Source organism: Serinus canaria, chromosome 11, assembly GCF_022539315.1.
Source record: "Serinus canaria isolate serCan28SL12 chromosome 11, serCan2020, whole genome shotgun sequence".
NCBI classification, from domain to species: domain Eukaryota; kingdom Metazoa; phylum Chordata; class Aves; order Passeriformes; family Fringillidae; genus Serinus; species Serinus canaria.
The window spans coordinates 12,316,007-12,329,755 of NC_066325.1; the positions used below are offsets into that span (position 1 = coordinate 12,316,007).

At 47.8% G+C, this 13,749-nt stretch overlaps 1 protein-coding gene across 1 annotated transcript; it reads left to right on the plus strand.

Moving 5' to 3' along the window:
- Nucleotides 1-2,847: 2,847 nt before the first annotated feature.
- On the plus strand, nt 2,848-13,148 carry TRADD (TNFRSF1A associated via death domain). The gene is made up of 5 exons (XM_009090653.3): nt 2,848-3,002; nt 4,133-4,284; nt 6,707-6,984; nt 8,642-8,834; nt 9,765-13,148. Exons 2-5 carry the CDS (start codon nt 4,143-4,145, stop codon nt 10,070-10,072), a joined length of 921 nt encoding a protein of 306 aa, XP_009088901.1. The 5' UTR covers nt 2,848-3,002; nt 4,133-4,142; the 3' UTR covers nt 10,073-13,148.
- The last annotated feature ends 601 nt before the right edge of the window (nt 13,149-13,749 follow it).

A 13,749-nucleotide genomic window follows, 5' to 3' on the forward strand; every position in this document is an offset into this window, starting at 1 on the left:
GGGAAACTTCTAAAACTAAAATTAAAGAGAAAAAATCAGCAAGAACATCAAAAAGGGTCAGAGACACACATTAGGATTTAACTAACAAATCAAACTGGACTACAGAGGAGGTTAAAAAAAATCAAACTTGAAATTTCACCATATTTTGAATTTGAACTTAAAAAATTATGAAAATCTCTTGGTCAATGCTTTTCTTCAATCAATCCTAATAAGCTGACTGATACATTTCAAGAATTAAAAATGTCAGATCAAAGCTTTTTTGGGAAAAATTGTCTTTTTTCCTACAGTGAGGTTTTGCTACCCTGAGTAATAAAAATGCAAGGGAATTTTCTGGTACTGCTGCACTGGTATTCAAAAAGCTGAGACAGATGTCTCAAACTGAGGGGGAAAAACCTCTTTGCAAGCAGAAGCTCTGCACAGAAAACAGCCTCACATTTCCATTTTTTTACTGATAGTGCAACAGAAAGCCTAGAGTAGAAACCAGCAGCTTAATGACAGTGGTCCTTGCCTGTGATGAGGTGTTGCAGTTTGGAAAAAAAATACTTTTTTGACTTTGACTCCAGTTTGCAGGAACTGTACTTACAAGGTCTGACACAATAAGGGAAAAGTGTATTTTAATCAACCTTTCCTGTGAACTATAATGCAGAAAAGTGTCTGGGAAGAAGGTTTAGAGCATCAGATCATTACCTAACTTTTCCACTTGCCTTCTTCCAAAATGTGTTGCACCTCTCTTCTAGATTTCTGCACAAACTAAACTACCACCATGACATGTTTTTTCAGGCCTCTCATAACCAAGAGATTTTTAAAAGCAAGCATTCCCCTTCCCAGGCCAGCACTGGAGTGTGGGCCAAGTCTCACAATCTCATGCTGAATTTCATGGCATGCCCTCTCTGGGGCTGTGGAAGCCCCAGGTCCCAGAGCCACAGCATTCCCTCAGCAGTGCAGGTTTCATTGAAATGAAAACCTGTGCACCAAGAGAGCCTCAAAGAAGGGATGGAGCTGAAACCCCTGAAGCAGGAACGGAGCAGCAAAAAGCATAAGGCAGAGGGGACACGACCCACGTTTTTCTAGAATGTGCTGCTTTGAAGAGTGACTCTTTACTGAGAGTGTGAGCAGCACAGCAGCTCTGCTATCTTATCTGCCATCATATCAGTGACAACCCCCTTCCCACCCAGCCCAGCTGCAGCAGCCAAGTGACACCGTCCTGCTTCCTTCCTGGGAACTCAGCATCTTTTGCCCTCTTCTCTGACAATCACCTCGGCACTTGGATATTGCTTCTCTGCTTTTAATACTGTCTCTAACACACATTTGCCAAAGAGTTAAGGCAAAATGAGATCTCGTGTGTTCAGCTCCTTTTGTTTTATTATTGCCTTAAAGCCTTTGGAGCCATCAAGAAAAGGATTGTGAATCTCATAGACAGAGCATGCTTTTCGCCTTCTGACTGCTGCCAGCTCAGGGCAGCCTGTCCTATCCCAGCCCCAGGCAGACCTGCCACTGAACCCTGACCCCCAGTTCTGTGCCAGCCAAGCCCCACTGAGCCACAGCCTCTACTCTCACTGCCATCTTTACTTCCCAAGTGGAAAACAACAAAATGAAACTCCAAGTGCTCATCAAGCACTTTGATTTCACTCCATGGGACTCCCAGAAGGCATAAACTCAGCAAGGGTCAGCAGAGGAGAAACTTGGGGCTCAGCTCCCCATTCTTTTTTTACCCCCACAGTATACAGCAGGTGGATTGGCTATAAGGACAAAACATTTCCAGGACATGGGGGGGTGATGCTCCCCACAGCAATCACTTTGTGGTTCCCATCTGGTTCTGGGAGCCAGCACTGCTTCAGGTTTAGCTTTTGTAGTGAAATGTTGGGATGTCCAGGTTCATTTAGCCCCATCAGACAGACCTTAAATGAATGAACTCACTCGCTTAAACTGTTAGCAAGTAAATGCTTTGTTTCCAGAAGCATTGGCACCATCAGGCCTGCTGACCCTGAAGGGGTCTGGGGGCACTGCCTGCCCTCCTAGATCTGACCCCGTGATCCAGAGCACCCAGGAGATCCAGCCCAGATTAACCCCCTATTTGAATCACGTCTTTCCTTTAGCAAAAAAAAAAAAAAATAGGTTTATATTGTTAAAATACTGTTGTTGTAAAATAGCATCAGATATATAGGTATTTGTAGTGTTTTACAATGCTTCCTGCTTTTTTTTGCAGTTCAGTCCCCCAGTTTGCACAAACCACTGCCAAGCCAGAGTGACTGCAGCTTGCACGTGAACCCAAAATCTGGCCCCAGGCCCATGCCAGCTTTTCACCAGCTGGGACAAACAAGGGAGCTGCTGTTGTCCTTCAGCTCACAGGGCACCTATGCAGGGCAGATGCAGCCTGGGCAGGAGGCCACTACCTGAGGTTGAGCAATGGAGACCCAAATCATGCTTTGATTGGCACAGAACCTCTCATGGACTTGGGAAATGCTGTTTCATTCTCTCTACCTATCCAAACTCTCAGCAGCAGCACTACAGGGAAAAGCTGGCAAGTGCCAGCCGGGACCCACCAGACTCGCCCGTGTCAGCCGCAAGCCACGCAGGGGCTTCAAGCCACCGCACTCGCCTCCATCCCTAATGGTCCAGAGAGACACATCCATCCCAGCCCTCGGGAGCTCTGGAGCCACCTGAACGGAGTATTTCTGACAGATCCTCACCTAGGAGGATCTGTCAGAGACACCAAGGCACAGAGCTGGGTGGGCGGCCTTGCGGCGGGGACACCTGGAAGCGCCAAGGTGTCGGCAAGCCCCGGCCGGGGCTCCCCGCAGCAGCCCTTGCCCCGCGAGGCCTCGTGGCCGGCCCGGCTCGGGCGGGCCTGGGCGAACAGCAGGCATTACAGGGAAGTGCCGCCGGCCATTCCAGCGGGCTGTTGGGATTACTTTCGCCTTCCCGTTTCCCCGCCCGCAGCAGGGTGCCGAGCGGCGCCGCGCCCGGGCGGAAGTGTCAGGGCCGAGGCCGGCGCTGAGGAGGTAACGCCGCCCGGGGCCGCCGGGCCGGGGCTGCCGCGGGCAGGGGGCCGGGGCCGGGGCCGGGTGGTGTCGTCGGGACAGCTGGAGGGGCCGGGCTGGAGGGGCCGCGCTCCGGGCCCTCGGTGCCGGGCTGGGGGGACAGCCGGGCACCGAGCGGACAGCCGGACACGCGGCACAGCGCGGCGGGACGGGGCCGGCGGCTGCTCCGGCGCTTTTCCCTCAGGGACAGCCCCCTCCCAGCCAGGCTGTGACGGGAATTGAGCCGCAGCGGCCTGACGCCTGCAGGAGTCAGCGGAAAGGCAATAGCCGTGATCGCAAACGTGGCTTGCCGTCCGGGGCTGGTTTTTGGAAGCACCCAGAGCGGTTTGACCGCGGAGCGGGGACTGGGATGGGGCAGTGCTCACCCACTGGACGGGAGGATTCACCCGCTGGGTAACGCTGCAGAGGCACAAGAACAAAGGGCATAAACAAAGCAGAGGGATGGCCCTGGGTCACAGAAGCACCGAATGGTTTGGGTTGGAAGGGACCTTTCCAAGGCCATCTAGTTCAACTCGTTTGTGGTGACTGGGAAATCTTCAACTATGCTCTCAGAGTCCAGTCCAACATGGCCTTGAATATTTTCAGAGATGGGACGTCCTTCACTTCTCTGTGCCAGTGCCTCACCACCCTCACTGTAAAAAATTTCTTCCTGTTTATCTAATCTAAATCTACCCTCTTTTAGTTTAAAATTATTACCCTTGTCCTGCCTGTGTAGAGTGTCCTGTAACAAGGGCTCTGGGCCTGTGAACAACCAGGGAACCAGGACCTTGAGGAGAACGTCTCTGGTTGCAATGGGGCTTCAGTCCATGGGAGCATGCCAGAGCCAGGACTGCTGGGTGGTCCCTGGAGCAACTCAGTTATTTCACATTTTGCCCGCTGGGCTAGTCAGAGGCACAGGGACTGAAACTCTGCTTCAGAGTATCTTTGGACTATAAAATGAATGGACTCCAGTGGAAAATGAAAGCAAAGCTTTGTGAGCTTCTGTCTTTGGGATATGGTGTCCCACTGTAGTGTGCTTTACAGAGTAACAGTAAACCTCTCAAAGGCTACACTTGCTTTAGCAACATCAGCTTGCCTGTGTGATTTTGTAGGGTGCTGAAGATGGCAAGCAGCTCCCCTCCTTGGACTGGCAGCGCTTACCTGTTCCTTCAGTCCACCTGCAAGACCATCGCTCTGCCGTCCCTCTACGAGAGCTCCCAGAAGAAGCCTCGTGTGTTCAAGGCCCTGAAGCTGGCATTAGCAGGTATCCATCCTCTGGTATCTTGGTGTGCAGTGCCATACCTTTCTTTAATCTCACCCTCATGGGTATGGAAATCTCATGCTCAATCTGTTTAGGAAAGGCAATAAAGTGGAGGAAGCTCAGCAGAGGTTCACCAAGATGGTTGGGGGCTGGAGTACCTTTTCTGTGAGAAGAGGCAGAGGAAGTTGGACCTGTTGAGCCTGGGGAAGAGAAGATTTCAGGGGACCTACCAACAGCCTGCTGATAGCTGTGGGAGGGAGAGATGGAGCCACACTGTTCATAGTGGTGCAGGCGAGAGGCAAGAGGCACAGATTGAAATGAGAGGTAGACACCAGATAAAACGACAAGTGTTTTCCCCATTAAGACAGCCAGGCAGTTGCCCAGAGTGACTGTGTACTCTCCATCCTCAAGGGCTTTCAAATAGGACTGGATAAAGCCCTGAGCAACTGGTTCTGACCTCAGAGCTGACCCTGCTTTACATAGGAGGTTGGGCTAGACACTGCCTGGGCTTCCTTCCAACTTGAACCATCCTATGAATTATCCAACTTTATGAATGTTTGTTTAAACCCATTTATGTAAGAGAGGAAAAGATTGCAATTGCTGTGAAAGAAGATTTAATTGCTGTCTTTATACCACCACAGAAACATGATTCCTGCTTTCAGAAGTTGGTTTTTAAATCAAGTGATAGCCAGTATAAATTCATTTCTATTCAAATTCTGATAGAAACAGACACACATTAGCTTGAGGTGTATGTAACCCTATTTACCTTTAAAAATTACTTAAGATGCAAATAGCTATAAAACTAAAGTTCTCTATCCAGCCTTGCACCAAGCACACTGCAGAATAATAGTAATTTGAAGAGTTTATCACACTTACCCAGAAAGACTCTCATGGTGTTCTTTACCTGTCACACAGCTGAGACTCTGTTGTTTAATTTGGCTTGTCTAACTGTTCTGCAGTTTCTTCTGGAAATTCATGGCAATACAGGCCTGCTCATTCTGCAGCTCAAATACAGGAAACAGGAAGTAAGCAGCCTAAGACAATTGTCCAGTTAGGCTTGATTTATGGCTGCTTTGTGGCACTGGAATGTGAATCTACTCACATTTAAAGGACAGCTAACAAAACTGAAATCCTACCATGCTTATTCATACCTGAAAAGGACATAAAATCTTAAGCTGTCTGAGGTTTCAGGCAGAAATGCCTGCATAGTCCCATCTTTTGAGGCAGCTTTACAGCTTTCTTGTACACTCTTCATAAAAGGTTTCCATGTCTGTGCAGCTTTTCCTCCACAGCCCTCCTGCTCTATTATGGAAATTTTGTTTAATAAGCACTCATAAAAAGCAAAGCATGAAAGAAGTGATAAAAAATCACCCATGGTGAATTAAAATGTCTTTTCTAGGTGCCTAAACCCATGTGTCAGTTACACATGTGGTCCAAACTAGACCAGATGCAAACAGGACTTACTAAACATGTAAAGCCACTGTTAGATACTATACTGCTAAATGCAAGGTCACTTGCCCTGCTTAATGTGGAGCACACAAGTCTGCCTTGCCTTACGATTGTCCTCCATGCCATGACATGTGGTGTAGTGCCAGTGTGAGCTGGTGCTTCCATACAGCCCTCAGTCAGGTCTGGAAGCAGTACAGCAGCCTCACATAGGCCTCTGCTGCAAAAAAAGAGAAAAACACATACATAGAACTCACCATCAGCATATAAACCCCTGTGAAGGTAAAGATGATGAGCACAGCTAATAAAAATTAAATTCTGCTAGGAGAAGAAAGAATTAAGTCCTGGCATTTTCTGTGTCTACATTACTTGTGCTCTTCCTGCACTAATGTTAGAGGGTACATCCCTGGCTTCTCCTTGTTTAGGTTTTACCATTAATTAATTCTCTGTGCAAAATATCAAGTCAAAGCCCAATCTCAAGCAGCTTAATCCCTGTGGCTGGATCTGTCATTTGCTGTTTGTGAGATGTGTTAAAGACTCAGAGAGATAAAAGTTACCTCTAGGCACAGGACCTCCATCACTGCATAAAACTCCAGCCACAAGGACTGAAGGCTCACTGAGCACCGAGGTGAACTGAGATTTCATCTATAAAACTTTGCTGTGCTACCAGTTTATCATAACCATCACTGCCCTGGAAATGGAACCTCAAATTTAAAACTTGCCCTAATAAGCAGTGTTGATATAATTACCTGGGATGTAGTTCCATACATGTTCAGTTGGACACCACACTTCACGGAAATCAGTGGTGGCAGGACAGCATGAACTTTATCCTTCCCTCTTGGTTTGACACACTTTTCCATCCCAGAGGACTTTATCACAAAGAGAATTCAAAAGATCCTCCACTGCAGGCTTGTTGTGGATGGGTGTGGGTGGGCTGGCTCACGCCTGGACTGTGACTGTGCTCCCTTCTCCCTGCCAGACTCCACTGGCAGCGTGAATGGTGTGGACATGCTCAAGGTGTACTGCAGCCACCCCCACCTGATAGTGCATCTGAGGTTCTGCATGCGCGAGAACTGCCGCCGCTTCCTGCGCAGCTACCGCGAAGGAGTGCTCCAGAAATCCCTCCAGAGCCACCTCCAGCTCTCCTTGGCCACAACCACGGTGCCTCTGGAAGTGGAGCTGAAGGCTGGCACTGAGCACCTCGACAAGATGCTGAAGGATGAGGATCGTTGCCTGGAGTGCATCTACAGAGAAAAGGTGAGTGGGAGAGGGAGGGAGGCTGGTTAGCAATGAGGAGGGGTGGCACTGGGCTTGTAGAGATGGGTGCAAATCTTGTTCTGATGAAGCATGTCAGGTTAACAACCTTCTCAGTCCTTCAGCTCTTAACTCTAATGTGGAGAAACTGCTCTGCCCTTGCTCAGAAAAGAGCTGTGCACTTTTCTGGAAGGGCAATAGAGTTACCTAAAGCAGCCTGCAAAGATCCTGCTAACTCTCTGTGCCTTCTGTGTATAACAGCTAGTGTGGCTGTTAACCCCACTTAGACAAGGAGCTCTAGACAGTGCAGCTGACAGCACAAGTGTGCCTCAGTACAGCTGTGAGGCAGGCAGAGAGGAGCAGCCCTGGCTGGAGCCATCACTGCTCTGCACCTCCCTCCCCTGCCTCACACAACACCTCCTCCCAGAGTGTCAAAGGTAACTGCACCTGGAAATGAGCAGTGGAAGTGAATGCAAACATTGCACATCACAGCAAAAACTTGTGACAGAGTGGGGACACACAGCATCTGCTGCCAGCAGGAGTAGGCTGCCCTTCTGAAGGCAGAGTCTGTCTCATCTGACATTTGGCTCATTGCACACTTTGGCACTGGCACTCTAATCCTCCTTGCAAGAACAGTGAGATCTTGTCATCTCACTACAAGGCACTTGACATGATTAAACTCACCAACTTGTTCCCCTCCTCTCTTTTCCATCTGGAACTTTAGCTCTGGTTCCTCTAAAAGGTCCTGAGAAACAGGCACTCGCTATCAGTCAGGGATATTAGGCACAAGAGCATGTCTTTCCAGGTTGCTTTTCTGTAAGCACAGAGAATAAACTCAAACCTTTCATCTCCAAACAACATGTGATATCCCATACCCTGTGAACTGTGGCTTGCTGCTCCCTCCCTGTGATTGAACAAAAGAAATGGGCTTATTCTCACTTCCCCAAAAGTGACTCAGTCTGACCCCTGCCTAACAGTGCAACAGGCAGAAAGTTGGCACTGGAACACAGCCTTCAGCAGCTGAGAGCAGTGCTGGGTACCTGCTGTAAGTGAGCTAAACAGTGTTTACCTCTGACTGAGGCACAGCACTGCCAGGTTTGACTCTTCCCACATGCTTTACTCCTTTTTTCATTACCTGCTTTTTGGAGGTCAGACTAATTTTCTCTTGGGTAGTAGAAAAAAAACTGGCTTGGTGAGGAGCCAGGAACAACAAACCTTAGGGAGCAGAGGGGCAGAGAGAGGGAGAAAGTGGGGAACAGGAGCTGCCTGCTTGTGTGGTCATGAGCTGTTGGATCAGATCACCCTGCTTTATGGGTCTCACCCTCACAGGGTGTTGGGAGAAGCCTTGCTGCCTGCAATGCACCCTAGTTCTTCCAGAGGGCTGCTGGAAATCAATGTGGGCTAGTAGCAGTTTTGTGCAACTTAGAAGCACTCACTGGTGCAGGTGAGAAACCCACGGGAAGAGATTGTCTATTTCATATCACATTACAGATTCAAATCCACTTACAGCCATCCTATTGCAGCCAGAGCTCCACTAGACCACCTCATTGGGCTGGTTGACAGTTCATGCTATATCTCATTGCTTCTCTCTTGACCTCTGCAAGCACAGCTTTGCAGGCTGGTGGCCCTGGCAGAGTCACTGATGCTGTTTGTGTTACAGCCTGACCGCCTGCCGGACGAGGAGATCACAGAGCTGGAGGAACACCTCAAGAGCCTGATGCTTCACCAGAGCACCAACAACAATGTGGCTGGAAAAGACTGCTCATCTCTGAAGTCCCCATCTCAGCCTCATCCTCCTCAAGGCAGCTCCCTTCCCACAGAGCTCACCTTCACCTTTCAGGGACAACAGTTTGGTGAGTAGCTAGAGCTGACCAACAGAGCCCTTGGTCTGCCTCACAGCCCAGGAGGGAGAATTATCTTGACTACATATTGGGATCTACCTCAGATAAAGCAAGGACTTCCCAGCATCCCATAAGAAAGGAATTTCAGTAGTCCTAAGATATTGCCATGATGCTTCACATCAGGCCTTAATCTGTTTTCTTTTCTGGGATGGCACAGAACCAGATGTTTCAGAGTCTGTCTCCCTTCCAGGTTCCTCACATTTTAAAATTAATAGTGAAAGGAAGAATAGAGAGTATTTTTCTCTTCTTCCATGTCACTTGGTTGAGGTGAGTTCGTATTGTAGGTTGGATCAGACTGGGGAAGTTACTGGGACACCCTCAGCCCTGCTTTCAGACGGGACTGATTTGTCCAGACCCCCTCAGTTCACCAGCTGGCTTTGGGGTCTGTCCTTACAGGGAGCTTTCAGAGAGTCTCAATAGCAATATCAGCTTGAGATAAGCTAGATCATTTCTGAGCTTGCTTAAGCTGTGTATAGTCTCCAGTGCTAAACAGCTGAGGAGGGAGCTCCTGTCAGCATTTCATGTTTTGAGGATGTTTAGGTAGAGAACAGGGGACTTTGTCAGAAAGGCATTACCAAGTGGCCTTTGAAAAGCTAAAACAAATGAAGAGGGTGTCCATCAAAAAAAAAAAAAAAAGAGCTCTGGCAAACCACAGGACAGTTTTGAGAGAGAAACAAAAGAATAGGCCTTGCCAAGCTTGCAGGGTAGGGACAAGCCCAGATGCTTTGTAGTTGTGGGAGGATTTCTGTAAGGGAACAGCTGAGCAAGGCAGGAGCTCAGACTCCCTGCTCCACGGAATACTGACCAAACCTTGAACTGGCCCCAGCAGCATCACATCAGCCATGAAACTTCTGTGTCTTACCTGGCCTCTGCTCCTTTCAGACAACAGAACAATCACACCAGACGACCACCAGAAGTTTGCCAAGTTTGTGTCCAAGAAGTGGAAGCAAGTGGGTCGCTCTCTGCAGAGGTCCTGCCGGGCCCTGCGTGACCCTGCCATTGACAACCTGGCGCTGGAGTACGAGCGGGAGGGACTCTATGAACAAGCCTACCAGATGCTCCTCAGGTTCATCCAGTCTGAGGGCAAGAGGGCCACCATAGCACGGCTGATCACTGCCCTGGAGGAGAACGGTCTCGTCAGCTTGGCTGAGGAGCTCCTGGGCCTCCATTCCAGTGAGGACTGCACCTAGAGCCCAGAGGACAGTGCCACTCCTAAGGGCTTTCCTGCTTTAGCTACTGTATGAAACTGCTGCCAGTGTCTGGGAATGTAAAGTCCTGAACATCACCACAGGTTTCCATCGAGGTGGAAATGCTCAGGGGAGAGGTTCTGTGTTTGCAGAAGCCAGCACGGACCTCTGACTTGCCTTATTTCATTGTGTTTCCAGAAATATAGCACTACCTTCCTGTGAACTGGTGAGAGGCTTTCACCCTGACTTCCTTCAGGACTGTGACAGGGAAGCAGCCAAACAGAGAGCCCTAGGGGAGAATTAGGAAGAGGAGAAAAGCAAGCAAGTCTTCTCATAGAATTTCTATGGGAAGCCTGCTTCTCAGGCTGTGTCCAGGGCATCACCTGGAGAGCTGCAATATATTTTTACATTGAAAACATTTTTGCCCTCTGCCATGACATCAAGTAAAGAAAAAGGAGACAGTAAGGAAATGTCAATTTTATGTTATTTTCCTTCTTTGTTTGAAGAACAAAGAACATTCATGGCCAGAGTATCTGTTCTGCCCTGTTCTGTTATAGCTCCTTCCCACCTCACACCACCTGAAGGCTTTCCTTCTTCCTGGGACAGACACAGTCTTCCAAAGGGCAAAAGATTGCTGCTGTACAACAAATGGCAGACACTGAACAAACAAAATGGACAAACTCAAATTCAGACAATGATTGTCAACATGTTCTTATTTGTGGTAGACAGTAATATGTTGATTAGCTCTTGCCTGCCAGCCTGAGGGAGCCTGCAGCTATGGAAAGCAAAACACACTGCTGGAAGGAAGAGAGTCTCCTCATCAGCAAGGTACCTGTGGAGCCTGTAACTTCCTGACCACCCTCAGCCTGCTGGGGTCCTGGAGGGGACAGCTCACTCTGCTGTGTCCCACAGGTGTCAGGACCTACAGAGAGCCTTTCCCTGGCACTGCTGTCACTGTGGGGCAATCAAACATCAGCTGCCACCGTGCCTGGATTTACCTGCACTGATTTTTAGGGTAAAAATGGTTTAAGAGACAAATCTCCCAAACCCCAGGGCTGACTCCTGCTTTCAGTTCCTGTGGGAGAAGCTGAGTGTCTACTGGTATGGCTGATGCAGACTGCAACACAGCAGCTGCACTTCTGCTGTGACAAAGCACAGAGCAACAAGTGTCTGGCATGACATGGCTCCTGTGAAGCAGAACAGCAGCTCAATTACCTTTGCCATATTCCCAGTGCTTCCCTGATAGGTTTTTACTAATACTATTCCATTAATTCTACCCTTTCTTTCCCTTCCCATCTGTGGGAATAGCCAGTGGGCCATGGAAATGTTTTCAGGTGCAGAGGGCGACTCCAGCCATACACACAAAGTCTGTGTGCACGTGACAATATCAGGCTGCCAACAGCCATGGGAGGAACAACTTTGAGGCCTTTTAAACCACAACTCACATCTTACTCCTTCCCTGGAGTCAAAGCTGTGAATCAGTAAGGAGGAACATAACCTCAGATTCATGTGTGGGCTCAGATCCAAGCTCCTGGGGCTGGAGACATTCCTGTACCTTCTGCTGGAACACCTGAGCATCAGTCACTGGAGACCTGGATGGGCAGGATTTAGATGGCCTGCTTTGAGCCAGCTGGGTTCCACATGCCTCAGATGAGCTGAGTATCACATCCTTAGTGTAAGGCAGGGAAACATGACTTGTTTTCTGCGGATTTTGAACCCCTGAGGTTACATACAGAACCAGGAAATGAAGGGGGAGAAGGTTTTCAGGGTGTGAGTGAATCTGTTTCCATCTTGCCCCTGCCTTCCAAGGAAGCAGGACTTCATGGAGGCACCATCTCTGCAAAGACTGTGGCTCCATCACCTTTTATTAAGCCATTTTATATCAGTGCCATTGCAGTTTCATCCCCTCCATTCCTGCTCCACATGCTACCCTCTCCCTTCCAGTAGTACCAGTGCTCTTCCCAAAATGAAGCAATTACCTCTCTGACAGTTTTGTTTTGGGACCAACACAGTGGTATTGATCTTGCCTAATTTAGGCTGCTGTGGCTCCATACCTCAATGTATTTAGCTTTCCTGCCAAATCCCAGCTGGGGAACTCTGTTTGGCAGAAACCCACCTGACAAATCATATTTTAGAAAATTAAAAAATCAAAAACTTGAAATTTACTTTAAGAGCAAGAGAGTTTGCTCTTGATTTTGCAGAAATAACTTTTTTAAGAAAAGCCTGCTGTCTCATTTACAATTAATTTTTCTAAGCTCTCAGACCAGCTATATGTGCACAATTTGCACATACAGTTATAAGGCAGCCACTGCGTAGTGAGAATTACTAGTTTTTGTAGCATCTGTTAACGCTCAAAATGAGAAAGTCTTATTATTCAGCATCTACTTCAAGTCCAGAAAACTTTTTTACTGCTGTTACTCTTTTACAGAGGACTAACCATGAATGCTCTCTTCTGAATGTAAACGTTTTCTTTTTGCCAGTAACTGGCATGTGTATTTCCTCTTACTCACATATTCCTGTTAGAAGTGCCTGGCAACCTTTCTGGAATATCATAATCTCCAACAGCATTCACAGGTGCCTTCATTGCAGAAACTTGAAGGAAAAGGGTTTTTCAGTGATATTCCATGGTGAAATTGTCTCCAGCACATGGTGTGGTTTGGGACATAGCAATGGCTGTTTCATACCTCCTTTTCCATGAGCAGTCATCATCATGGTGGGAGATAAGCTATGGACAGTGCTGCTGCTGGAGAAATTTGCCTTATCCCAGTAACTGCTCTTCTCCATATACTGAGATGTATCTGTGAAAAGAAAAATCAGGGGTGATGCTAGTGTTTCAGAACCAAACACAATATTAAAAGCAAATAAAGGTGCTAATCAGTTGCATATAAAATCTAAACCAGAAAAAAGCATAAAACAAGCAGCAGAAATCAGGCCAAAATGTGCTTACAGGAAGAGATCCAAGAGGGCTTTTTTTTTCTGGTAAGATTGTTTTTGTCATTTTAACCATGTTTCAGAATTGAAGGAGCCTCCATTCAGTCTGCCAAAAGGAATAAAAGATCCATCCAAAGGAGAATTTGAATGATTTGTTTGGTCATAGCTGACCTACAGTGTTCAAACAGATGATAACAAAGAGGAGAGTGAAGTTAAAATGCTCACCAGATGTACTTGGACATGAGGCGTCTGATAGAAGCAAACCTGACAGGATCCCCTGATACAAAACTGTCTCAAAGGAAAAGATCTGTTTATTTTGCCTTTCATTTCAAAGGCAGGTTCAGCACTGAGCAGCTGTCCTGCTGTCTGGGTCACTGTCTCCCCTCTATGTTCCCAAGGAACCACATCCCAACAGCTGCCCACAGACTCTGAAACCAGGAGAGAGCATGGGCAGAACGAGGAGCCTCAAATTCACTTAAATTGATGATTTAGTTAAACTGAAAATTCTGGTGAACCTCTGCTATTGTATTTGGTACCCTTAAACCAAGGAGGTACAAGAAGAGGGATCAAGAGGTTTTCTGAGTCTGACCCACATATTGGAGTGTGTGCATGACACTGGTGCTTTACACTGGACAGGGGGCTGGCCATGTGTCTTTTGTATGGAGATGGACTCAAACAGTGAAGCAATTTAGGGCCTAGAGTAAAAAAAATATGTATTTTTTTCCTCTCTGGATTGAATTTTAAACCCC

Excerpts from the sequence above, each read along its gene's own strand:
- TRADD (XM_009090653.3), top strand. The coding sequence starts at position 4,143 with ATGGCAAGCAGCTCCCCTCCTTGGACTGGCAGCGCTTACCTGTTCCTT. Across the intron at positions 6,985-8,641 it reads AGTGCATCTACAGAGAAAAG|CCTGACCGCCTGCCGGACGA; the intron begins GTGAGTGGGAGA and ends TTTGTGTTACAG. Across the intron at positions 8,835-9,764 it reads CTTTCAGGGACAACAGTTTG|ACAACAGAACAATCACACCA; the intron begins GTGAGTAGCTAG and ends TGCTCCTTTCAG.